This window comes from Lindgomyces ingoldianus (assembly GCF_010093535.1).
Source record: "Lindgomyces ingoldianus strain ATCC 200398 unplaced genomic scaffold BDR25scaffold_3, whole genome shotgun sequence".
Taxonomy (NCBI): Eukaryota; Fungi; Ascomycota; class Dothideomycetes; order Pleosporales; family Lindgomycetaceae; genus Lindgomyces; species Lindgomyces ingoldianus.
The window spans coordinates 1,713,439-1,726,328 of NW_022985164.1; the positions used below are offsets into that span (position 1 = coordinate 1,713,439).

At 36.9% G+C, this 12,890-nt stretch overlaps 1 protein-coding gene across 1 annotated transcript; it reads left to right on the forward strand.

The window, feature by feature from the left end:
* Positions 1–274: 274 nt before the first annotated feature.
* BDR25DRAFT_277883 (beta-lactamase/transpeptidase-like protein) lies at positions 275–4,465 on the forward strand (the record flags this gene model as incomplete). Its single annotated transcript, XM_033687643.1, has 8 exons — positions 275–541; positions 593–2,021; positions 2,081–2,138; positions 2,568–2,731; positions 2,857–3,392; positions 3,474–3,765; positions 3,897–4,002; positions 4,150–4,465. The coding sequence occupies 8 exons, from the start codon at positions 275–277 to the stop codon at positions 4,463–4,465; spliced, it is 3,168 nt and encodes a 1,055-aa protein (XP_033553457.1).
* Positions 4,466–12,890: the final 8,425 nt, after the last annotated feature.

Here is a 12,890-nt window from a genome sequence, read left to right on the forward strand (position 1 = left end):
AACTGTTAGGAGAGGCTTCCAAAAAGGGACATGTCCACTCTTTCCGTGAGTTACCGGCCGATATCTGGCCCGCGGCCCTCCTTTGCGTTACTTCTCTGGTGTTTAGCTTACTGGTACCGTCAATGGTCTTCACTTTATTTCAGTAAGCTGGTAGGGGATATAATTTAAATTTTCCTGAGTAAGGGCGGCTGTGAATCGCTGACAGGGATGTGCTGGTGCCAAGAAACGGAAGGTCCAAAAGTTGTCTAAACCACCACATCAACCTCATTGCAAGATGCCACCCCTACAAGATGCTAACGCGCCTTCAACCCAAGACCCGAACCCAGATGCCTCGAACCCTTCTGGACCACCTCCAATCGCGGTTCCCGCGCCGCGTCAGCCGCCCCCGGAGACGCAGGAAAGCGTGTGGATGAGACGCGCCGTTATATCCTCCTTTTGGGCCGTGGTGCTGTTCCTGGGGCTTCCAGTATGGTGGAAGACGACAGCCATCTACCGCGCAGACTTGCCATTGCAGACCATGACGGATTGGGCTGATGGGAAGGTATGGATTCGCAATCGCGGCCACCAAAGTTGCCCTGTTAACAACCATCAGATCTGCAAACCTGTTTTCCCCCTCCGCATTGCTGTAGAAGCTCCCGCACTCCTTTCCGTAGATGCTCAACATCTCATTCGCACGACGCAACACGCCCTTGACGACCTAAACGAGTTCTCGGCCCACCATCTCCGCCTCATGCTTGCCGACTCTCCTTGGACGGCGAACATATCCCAGCAGGTTGTGAGCGACGGCATGCGTATTTCCGCTAAGGACGAGGACATCGCATTGTCAATAAGGCTGGTGCCGGTAGAAACTGGCACTACCCCTCGCTCGCATCTGCAGCAGTACTCCCCAACCCTCGACGTCTACTACACAGCGAATCAGCTCCCTCCGCCGTCGTCCACGTCCTCTCCCCTTGCCACATTCATTGCCAATGAGCTACACAAGATGTTTGCCGAGGAGCAGGCACTCCTTGCCTACCTTCTCTCAACCACGTCTGGCGCCCACACTGCCAAGATCAAGTCCTTATCGCCCGACACAACCGCCGATCTCGAGCGCCAGTCCACTCGAGCATTGAAGTATGCACCAACCTACCATCTAACTTTCTCCTTGTTTAGCCCTACCTCTGTGCCCTCAGCCTGGGAAATCGAATCAGCGCTCCGGCAATATCTCTCCCCCTTGCTCGAGTCGTTCGCGGCCATCAACAATTTCACTGTCGACACCCAAGTACAGCTCTATGCCGGATTCTCTCCTTCCATCCGCCAGCCCGAGTATGATGACACCCTCAAAGCTTGGACCCTGAGGAAGGAAGACTTGAGTGGATTCATCAATGCCGCTGAATGGCCGTTGAGCCCCAGCATCGGCATCGGTCCGACTGTGAACTTTGTCCTCTACGTCCCCGACCCGAGCCAATCACCGCTGCTCGTGAAGGAGAACGGAGGAAATAGTTGGCTGATTCCACAATGGGGTGGTGTCCTCATCCTCAATCCAGCCCTTTCCACCAACTCTCCCACTATTCTGACGACATTGACAACGGATGCTCTGGCACCTGCCATGCATACGTTTTCGAACCAGCTCTTGTCGTTACTTGGGCTCCCGCAGACTCCCCACTCCCTCCCGCTACGTTTATCAACCCTCAAACGAGTTCGCGCCGCATCGCTACTGTTTTCAGCCTCCTCGACTTTAGGCGCTCTCGCCCGACTGACGCGAGCCCTCCCCTCAATCCCAATTCCAGACAAGGTTGCAATATCAGTACATCTCACCACCGATCATCTCCAACAAGCCTGCAACAATCTTCGAGAGGGACGGTTTCAAGGCGCGCTTGAACATGCGAGGATTGCCGAAGCCGAAGCAGAAAAGGCATTTTTCGAGCGCTCCATGGTTGGACAGGTGTATTTCCCGGATGAACACAAAGTTGCCGTATATCTACCCCTACTCGGCCCCGTAGCCGTGCCACTCGTTATGGCTGCATTGAAAGAGGTAAAGAGTCTATCGGCCCGAAGAAGAGGATGACCTATAACGCCCACCATGCGTTCAATTCATCAGCAAGGAATAAAAGGCCCCGAGATATCCTCCGATGCGCGACAGATGCAGTCTACAGTATGTCCGCGATTGCTACGGAAAATTAACAGAGCCATTTTGATCTATTAAACCTTTGTTAGAGGTCAGGAGGAAGCTAAGAGGATGCTGACTTCTGCCCTAAATCAGACTATGCCATGTTTCGCTTTGTGACAGCACGCCATCTTTGCGAATGACAGCTCGGCACAAGGGGAATTGATTGTAAATCTTGTACTGGAAACGAATTAGGTCAGCCGTGCAGTTACAAACCGAGGACTCGATAGTGCAAATGCAATGTGCCGTCTTACTTTGGGTGCATCTGGAGGTCCACATCCGGCAATCATCCAAGCTCTCGCTGCCCCGCAGCGGGGTATCAACATGCTAATATCTCTCTCCTAAGACGTCTGCGAGCCCCTTCCAGCATTCAATCTTCAGTAGCATCAAGATAGTTCCATGTCAGACTAGCCATTATTAGTTCCAGTTGCAGTCCCGTTTTACTCTACTATGATGGGGCTAACCGCTTCCGAGTAGCACTTCTAGGCTGTCCAATTCATACGTCAAAGTTAGCAGTTTTACCTAACACCGCAAGGCTAAGAAACTGCAAGTGGGCTTTGGTGCCACAAGAGAGCCAGGCCCATTGTCTTAAATCGGAACTTGAAACTTTGTAGGCAAGGTCGAGTCAGTGACGCACAAACTCTCGGTATAAGACCCCCGCCCATGTCATACCTTACTTTATCATTCTATCTTACCAATCCCATTCCCAGTGTTCGCAATGTCCCTATCTGCGGAATCGGTGCAGACGGTCAAATCCATCCTCGATGGCGTCACTGCTGAGTCCAAAACTGGTGTCCCAGGTCTCGTGTTCATCGCCGTCGACAGAAACGGCAAGACGCTTGTTGAACATGCATCTGGTACACGATCCTTGAATTCTAAAGAGCCAATGGACATGGAAACTATGTTCTGGATCGCTTCGATGACCAAGATCGTGGCAACTATCGCATGCATGCAGCTCTACGAGGAGGGCAAAATGCCGCTCGACGACTCCGAGTTCGTAAAGAAATACGCGCCCGAGATTAGCAAGAAGAAGGTTTATGCGGACGGAGTGACACCGATGGAACAGGAGAAGGGGGTCACGATGAGGATGTTGTTGTCGCATACAGCGGGTTTTGGGTATTCGTTCTGGGATCCAAGAGTGAACATGCAAGGGCGGCCTATTGGGATTGAGGAGTTCCACGGCGATGTGGAGGATATCCTCGAAAGCCCCATGGTGAATCAGCCGGGCAGCATGTGGGAGTATGGTGTAAGTTCTCCCAACCTCATCCCTTTTGATGACAATGGTAAAACCCCACCTAAATTACCTCCCCACTAACCAACACTCTAGATTAACATCGACTGGGCTGGCATAATCCTCGAACGCGTCACGGGCCTCAAACTCGGCGCCTATATGGAAAAACATATTTTTGAACCGCTGGGCATCACAGGGATGACCATGTTTCCAACCAAGGAAGAGCAGAAAAATATGGCGGCTTCACACCAGAGAGACGCAGAGGGAAACGTGAGTGAGAGGAACCATCTCTATCGCCGCGTTTTGAGGGCCCAGACGAAAGAGGAGCAGGATAGGATCTTTAATTCAGCGGGTGCGGGACTGTTTGCTAGGCCGAATGAGTATGTTAGTAAGTCACGGGATCTTGTTTCCCCTTACTCCTGGGCATGCACGGGAAGGCCTTTTTCAGACCATGAGGAATAGGGGGAGAGACGAAGGCTATTACGATATTGACGTGATGGTTGACTGTGTATGTTGCAGAGATTCTAGCCACGTTGTGTAACAACGGCACGTCGCCTACAACAGGCAGGACGATCCTCAAGAAGGAAACCGTCGATCTAATGTGGGAGAACCAGATTCCAAACCAGTTAAGTCTAGTCTCTGCTGCATTCTTAGTCCAACTAGTCCCGACTGCCCTCATTATCGTCCTTATCCACACCCACCCCTTTACCCTAACCCTCACTATCTTCGCGCCCCCGCTGCCCTCACCCTCCCTCCAATTAACCCTCACCAGGCCCGACTTCGCCCGCAACGGCCCTCCCCCAGCAGACCCTACCCTCGCCAACTACGCGCCAGAAATGTACCCACAAGAAGGCAACCCACCTCAAGGTTGGGGTCTATCCATGTTCCTAACCATCGCCCCCGGCATGACAGGGCGCGCGGCTAACACGGGCTGGTGGGCTGGCATTGCAAATCTGTTTTGGTGGGTGGATCGCGAGAAGGGAGTTGCGGGGATTGTTGCGGGACAGGTGCTGCCGTTCGGTGATGGTAAGATTATTTCGGCATGGTTTGGAGTCGAGAAGGCGGTTTATGAGGGGCTGAGGAAGTAGAGGAGGGGTTGGATTGGGAGGGAAGGCTGTGGTGGGGTGGGTAGGTCGATCAGCTTATGATATGCATATTCTGCCGGCAAACAGTATGTGATATTGAAAAGATCCGTGAGCAATAGCACTTATGCACTAATAGCTACTGCGCTAAACACTAGACTATAAAACATTTAGTAAGGTAGTAGCCCTACAACAGCACACCCTAACAGGAGGACACTAACTTCCTAACAGGATAGGCCACTACATGTAAGAATCTATAATGTCCTTACTATAAAAACGCGCCTGCGCACTAGAAACTCTTCTAGATTAACTACTAATAATAATAATAAAAATGCATATTTTATTACTTTTAATAAAAGGTAAACTAACAGAACAAGCAGGTCCTGCACTATAGAAGAATAGAGAGTAGGGACTGTCTTATAGAAGGATGCATTATACCTAAACATAAATACTCTAGAGAGGAGAGAGGCTATTGCCCTAACAACCTAGACACGCACTCTAAACCTAGCAAAGGGGTACTAGACTGCTATAACTCTATAATAGACACGCTAGACTATAGTAACATCTACTATAATGCTAGAGTATTTGTAACGGCGCAGGCAAGACAATGGGTCTGAATGCGGTAGGAATCCACTTGTAAGGCCGGATGTCCCAGAACGGGCCAGTATGGCCTCACCTGACCTGTTTGGAGGTCGTATGACCTGTGCTTCGTATATAAGCATGAATTCTGACAAGTGAAGCTTAGCAGCAATTTGTCTCTCTTACAATACACTTCTATCTTTCTTTAAAAGCTTACTTTTAGTGCTATCTATGCTATTTACTATTCTATCTTTACATTTAAATTGCTCTACAAGCTAGCATACTGCTTAAGGGCAACATTCCTATATAATAGTGTTAAAGTAAAACGCTAGGGGAGAATTAGATGTAACTAGCGCTTAAAAATTACCTAAAAAGCTAGCTAAAACTACTACTCTTAGTAATACTTAACTAAGGTTAACACTAACACAAGAAGGAATAAAGCAAAAGATAAGTAAAGGGGATAATAAAAATTTTTATAAATTAGGCTTGTTAAGCTATCTAGAAGGCGTTTAAGGCCTAGAAGGGGTTAGAAGGGCTAGTGCAGGGCTAAGCAACACACAGTCTACCCCCACGAATTAGGCTTTAGCAGAAGCCTACGCCTAGCTGCAAGAGCAGCAGGAAGCGTAAGAACTAGCTAGGATAATAAAAATCTATTATTAATTTAAGGCAGGTAATATAAACACACTTAATAAGTTGCTAACTAAAGTATTAAATATTATTATACTAAAACTTACTTAAAACTAAGTAAACCTACTGTGTTCTAAACTGCTGCACTAATACAAAAAAAAGAACAGGGCAGACTATAACTAGTAGTGTAAGGATAATAAAGACTATTATTAAAAAAGTTTATTAAGCTTTACTTAAGAATTACAAAAGATCTTCTTTAGCTTATAATATATTAATAAGACACTATAATTACTATAAAAAACATACTACACTTATTTAAAGCTTATTAACTTATTATAGTTACTAACATAGTAAGATCTTAAAAATAAGATGCTTAATACATTAAGTACCTTAGTAGAATAAAAAAAGGTAGCTTATAATACTATAAAGAACTATAAATAATAACTTAATTAGTCTTTAACTAAACTTCTAGCCTACTTTAGGCTATTATAGACTAAAGTTAATAAAAAGAGCCTAGATAAAATAATAGTAGACTTTAGTAGCGCACTATCTAATAAGATTAAGCATAATCTAACATATATCTTACAAAGTAAGCAAGAGACGCTAGCTTAGGTAAAAAAGCAAAGCAACATATCTTACTACTGCCTGCAGAAGGGAAAAGGGCTAAAGTTAAAAAAAAAAAGAACATAAAAGTGTTTTACTTTACCTCTAGCTAATAAGAACCTAAAAAAGCCTAAAAAAAAATAAAAAAAGCCTCTAAGCTAAAAAAAAGCTAAAAAAAGTAAAAATTTAATAAAATAAAAGTTACTTACTAAAATTATAAGCAGCTAAGTTATATTTCTCTAAATTATCTTATAAAAGATAAAGACAAAGATAAGTTTAATAAAAATAAGTAAAAAAAAAAAAAGTAAAGCTAGAAAAACTAAGCTTTTTTCTTTTAGCTTATATTACTTTAGTAAGTAATAAAAAGAAGCTTAAAAACTTTTAAGACTTATTATACCTAAAAAAGTTAACTTTATTATTAGTAATAGTAAGCATAAGATTATTAGAAGACCTTTAGGCTATAGTAAATAAAAAAGCTAAATTAAACATTCTGTCTACTATAATAGCTAAGAAGCAGGATCTTAAGATTAAGCCCCTACTAGGTGTCTTTTTAAAAGCACTTAATAAATTAGACTTTACTGTTTATAGCTTTATAGTTGTAAATATAAAAATTATAGACTTTTAAGAAAAAGTCTAGACTTATAAAGTGCTGTTTATAGTAACAGACCTAAAAGGACTCTTAATATATTTAAGTTTACTTTAAATTAATTAGTTTAATCTAAAGCTAAACTTTTATATAAGATATATATTATTTAAAGGCGTAAAAGACTATAGTGTGCTAAAGTACGCTAAGGTGGCCTTAGAAGACGCAGTAGAGTTTAAGTAAACTATATAAAGTCCTAATACAGATGTCTACATCTGCAGTGTGCTGTCTAATAACACTAAAGATTCTTTAAGACCTATAAAGCTTAAGTTAAGACTAGAGTATAAAAAATATACAGACATAGTTAAGTCTAACAAGATGTTAGAAGTACTACTATATAGCCTACAAGATCTAGCTATTAAGCTAGAGAAAAGGATAAAGCCTTTTTACTAACTACTATATAACTTATTAAAGTATAAGTTACAGCATTTTTATAAATATATTAATAATTATTTATAAAAAGAGTAAATTTAGAAGTTTAAGTCTTTTATAAAAGCTTTAATCCTATTTATAAAAAAAAATAAAAGGTTAAAGCTTTATATAAATTATAAAGGCCTAAACTAAATTATAATAAAAAATTATTACTTACTACTGCTTATCTTAGAATCTTTTAAAAGACTTAGGAAGGTAAAGTAGTATATAAAGCTAGATATCTATAATATGTACTATATGTTACATATTTGCAAGGGAGATAAGTAAAAAATAGCATTTTAGACTTAATATAGTTATTTTAAGTACTAAGTTATGCCTTTTAGTTTTACTAATGCTCCTGTAGCTTTCTAGGCTTATATTAACTAGGCCCTAGCAGGGTTAGTTAATGTGACGTGTATTATGTACTTTAATAATATTCTAGTCTATTCTAACACAGAAAAGAAACAAGTTATTTACATTAAAAAAGTGCTATAAAAATTACATAAAGTAAAGCTTTTTTTAAAACTTAGTAAGTGTAAATTTTACACATAAAAAACTAAGTACTTAAGGTATATAGTTTGCCTAGAAGAAGTTAAAGTTAACTTTTTAAGAATTAAAATAATCTAGAAGTAGCTAATGCTAAAGACTGTTTAGAATATTTATGTTTTTATAAGGTTTATAAACTACTATAAGCAGTTTATTACTAACTTCTTTTTAATTACTTTACCCTTTACTAAGCTAACCTAGAAGGGCCTAGACATAGTAAAAAGTAGTTAAAAGTAAAAGCAAAAAGAAAGTTAGAAGCTTAATATTAGTTTTAAAAGTAAAGCAGCTTTTTAAAAGCTTTAAAACTTATTTCTTAAAGTTTTTATATTAGCTTATTTTAATGCTAATAAAAAACTAAAGTAAAGGTTAACACCTTAAAAGGTGTAATTTATAGCATTTTAAGCTAATTAGTTTTAGATAAGACTAAAGGGGCTTAATAAAGGCTAATTAGCTTTTTTTTAAAAAAGATAAGTAAAGCTAAGTATAATTATAATACTTATAATAAAGAGTTACTTACTATTAATAAAAGTTTAGCATATTAGTAATATTACTTTTAAGGTTTACTATTTAAACTTTTTATAAACTATAATAATTTTTGCTAGTTTATAAAAACTAAAACTTTAAACTACTAGCAAGTCTAAGCTTATAAAAAGATAACAGAATATAATTTTATTATTACACACTGTCTAGAGAAGCTAAACCTAGCAGATAGACCCTTAAGAAAACCTAACTACATTAAAGAGTTATAATAGCCTTCTTAAAAAAAAAATGTAGTGTATGTAATAAACATACATAACTTTTTAAATTAATAAGATTATAATAAGAAATTAATAGTTATAGCTATTATACATTCTTAAGATTTTTTAGGCTTAGCTAAAGACTACTTTAAAAGAGAATAAGAGCTAAAATAGCTAGATCTTAAAAGAGCTATAAGCAAAGAACTAGAAAAAAATAATAATAAAGACTTTATATTAAGTATTAAAAAAGACTATAATAAAACAGACTTATTAAACACTAAAAGTAAAATAAAAAATAAAAAGAACCTTAATAAAAACACTTATCTTTAAAATAGGCTAAAACAACATGCTATAGCTAATATAAAAAGAAAGACCCTAATAACAGACTAAAAAAAGGCAGAAGTGTTCTAGAAGTGCTACAACAGCCTATTAGCAGGCTACTTTAGTGTAAAAAAGACGCTTAAAAAGATTATACATTAATATAATTAAAAAGGGCTTAGAAAAGATGTAAAGGCGTACTATAACAACTACTTAAGGTGCAGACAATTAGTAGCTCTATAATACTGCCTATATAGGCTCCTTTACCCTTTGCCACTACCTAATAGGCTCTAGTAGGATGTTATAATAGATTTTATAACACAGCTGCCCCCTTATAAATACTTAGGGTTAGTATATAATGTAATTTTTATAATAGTAGACTGTCTTACTAAGATAGCTTACTATATGCTAGCTAGAGCTAATTAGAAGGCTTTAGACCTAGCAAAAGTTTAGTTAAAAAAAGTTATTTACCTTTATAAAGTTTTAAAGAACATTATTTTTAATTAAAGGCTAATAATAAACTTAAAGTACTAAAATAGTTTTTATTACTATTTTAGCACATAAAAGATTCTCTTGTTAGCTTACTATCCTAAGATAAATAAGCAGACTAAAAGATAAAACTAAACCTTAGAATAGTACTTTAGATATTACTATTGCCTAGAATAAGATAATTAGGCAATATAGTTACTAATAGCAAAGTTTGCGTATAATAATAGCGTACACGTAACTACAGAAGTTACTCCTTTCTAAGCATACTATAGAGCAAACCTAAGAGGGCTAGATTAGCCTAGAGAACCCCTAGGTTAGGGGGAATCACACATAGTAAATAAAGTTGCTGCTAAAGCACTTGCTTTATAGTTAGAATACTACTAAAAAATTATTGCTGCAAATGTGTATTAAAAAAAGTATATAAACAAATAATAAAAGCATATATAGCTGTAAGTAGAAAATAAGGTATTAGTCTTTAATAGACATATAAAATTAATAAGGCTAAAGAAAAAGTTAGACTAGAAGTTTTTAAGACTAGAAAAAGTTATAGCCTAGATTAGCGCAGAGGTGTATAAAGTAAACTTACTTAATTTAGAAGAAGTTTATCTAGTGTTCTATGTCTTACTCTTAGAGCTATATACCTAGAAAGGGCGTCTTAAGTTATAATTAAAACTAATTATAGACACTCTACACGCTATAGGGGATAATGTGTACTATATAAAAAAAATACTTAACTAAAGACAGAATCTAGTTAGAGTATAAAAATATCTTATAAAATAAAAAAGTTATTTATTTAAGAAAAACTTATAGAAACTTAGACCTAATATTAGCTTAAACACATTAAAAGCATTCTAAAAAAGTAAAAGAATACATAACAAAAAATTAAATTATACTAGTTTAGGTTAAACTTTTTAAAAAAAAAGAAGTAACTTAATAAATTAAGTATAGCTACCTTTACTTTATTTTTTCTTTACTTAAGGTTTTTTTAACAAGAGGTGTTTAATAGCGCTATAAAAATAGAAAGATAACATAGCCTATTTAAACCTAAGATTCTTTAGTTAGACTAAGTAAGGCTATTCTAGCATAGAATAGCTTACTAGAGTTAAGAAAAGAGTTATTTTAACCTAAGAAAATCTATTATATAGAAGAAACAAACATTCTAGCCTAAAATAACCTATACTAGTAAGAAAAAAGCAGAGTTTAAGTCTAGCAAAACATTCTAGAATTTTTAGAATAAAAGAGCTGTAAAGTAAGTAAGCTAAAGGCAGATTAATTTATTACTACTAAAACAGTTATACTTTAAGTCTAAGAAACATAATATAATAGTATTTAACTTTATTAAAGAAAGAAGAAAGAAGCTTAAGCTAAAGAACTTAAAACTACACTATACTATACATTCTTAACTATTTTTACTATAGGATGCGCTAGATTACACTAGATTGTGCTATTAGGGCCCTAGATTAGACATTAAGGTTCTTTATAGGTAAATTTATAATAGCAGAATAACTATTAAAATGTTTTTTATTATACCTAGTTAGCTACCTTTTTTTAGCTAAGGTTTAATCCTAACTAGCCTTATTCTTAATATTATTAGCCTTATTATGCTTTTTAAAGACATAGTAGATTACATTAGCAGCTTTAGTAGCATTAATATAATAATATTACTTAGCTTTAGTAACACAGACACTTTTAACACTATATTTCTTCTATTATGCTAGTTAGTGCTAGAATAGTTAAGAATAGTGTACACCTACTTTTTTAAATAGAGTTATTATAGCTTTATTTTTATTAGAGTTCTTTTTAAGTGCTTTACACTTCTTCTTCTCTTTCTTAGCAATATTAGCTTTAGAGTAGGCACACTTCTTAAAAACAACTCTAGTCTTAGTAATTTTACCTATAACGCTACTATGCGTGTATAGATAGTTATTATACAGGATTTTGTTTTTACTGTAAACTATTAAGAGCTAAAATAGGGCTAATTAAGCTAGATTATACTATAACAGAAAGACTTACACTTAAAGAAACTAAATAATAGTGTTTACTTACAACATAACTATTGCATTAGCCTGCGCTAACTAAGTAAAGTTAAGTAGATTAATAAGGGCTAAAATATTAAGCATAGTGTCCTTAAAAGCCTATTATTTAGGTTTAAAAGTAATAAGGAGCTATCTAAAGTTAGCCTAGACAGACTGCGCGTAAATATGCTAGAAAGAGCTAGAATATACACCTTAAAGCACTTCTTACTAAATTTAAAGTAATAAGCACACTTAGTGTACTTAATTTTTTTTTTTTTTATGCTATAATGTAACTTATTATTTATAAGCATATAACAGCTACTACTTTTATTTATAATGCCCTTGTAGGACATTTTGTTAACGCATTAGACATAAAAGTTATTAGAGTGTAAGTTTATGTTAGTAGAAGCTAATTAATCTTTTTTAAAAAAAACTATAGCTAGATTATAATAAAGTAGGCTGTAAAAGTCTATTTTAAAGTTATTAAGTAAAGTTAAGCATAAGGGAAGAAGCTAAGAGCAGATTAAGTAACAGGTAAGCGTAAGCAGAGTAGGATAGGACTATTAAAGCTTGTTAGCACCTCTTTGCGCTAGATTATGCTAGAGTAGCTTAGAATGTACTTACTTTAAAAAGTTTAGAATCTTCTAAACTCTAAGCTATAAAGAGGGCAGAAGTGTAAAAGAGATAGATTTCTAGAATAGTTAGACCCTATATATACTATCCTAACTGCTACTTTATTAGCGTAAGATATACTGCTATTTTACCTTTACTTTTACTTTATACTTTTACTTTACCTTTACTTAATAACTCTAGGTTATTTTTAAATAAACTTATATAAAATTAACTAAAATAAGTAGAAGTAAGTTTTTAAAGTATTATGTAACACTTTTTTATGCTACTTAGGCTTATTATTATCTGTTCTATCCTCTAAGTTGTAGGACTACTATAAGGGGGGATAATGTAAGGCCGGATGTCCCAGAACGGGCCAGTATGGCCTCACCTGACCTGTTTGGAGGTCGTATGACCTGTGCTTCGTATATAAGCATGAATCCTGACAAGCGAAGCTTGGCAGCGATTCGTCTCTCTTACAATACACTCCTATCTTTCTCCGAAAGCTTGCTCTCAGTGCTATCCGTGCTACTTACCATCCCATCTTTACACCACTCAGAAGCATATAGGAGTGCGTGGGGACTTAATGACCTGGGAATTCCATAGACACCTATAGGCCTTGTACAAAAGGATATCAGAAAACTACTAAGCTAGCTACAGGGGAGAGGTGCGACTAAATACTTTCGCTCAGGACTTTTCAGCCTTGCTTCGGCCGTGGCCGCTAGATCATAGTAGTACGACCTCTCTTACTTGTATCCTGGGAGTTAGTAGTCGCTGTGGGACTTGTATATGATTAAATACTACAGCCTAATTCTGTTTCTTTAACGGGGTTCGACACATCCAATGATAACGAA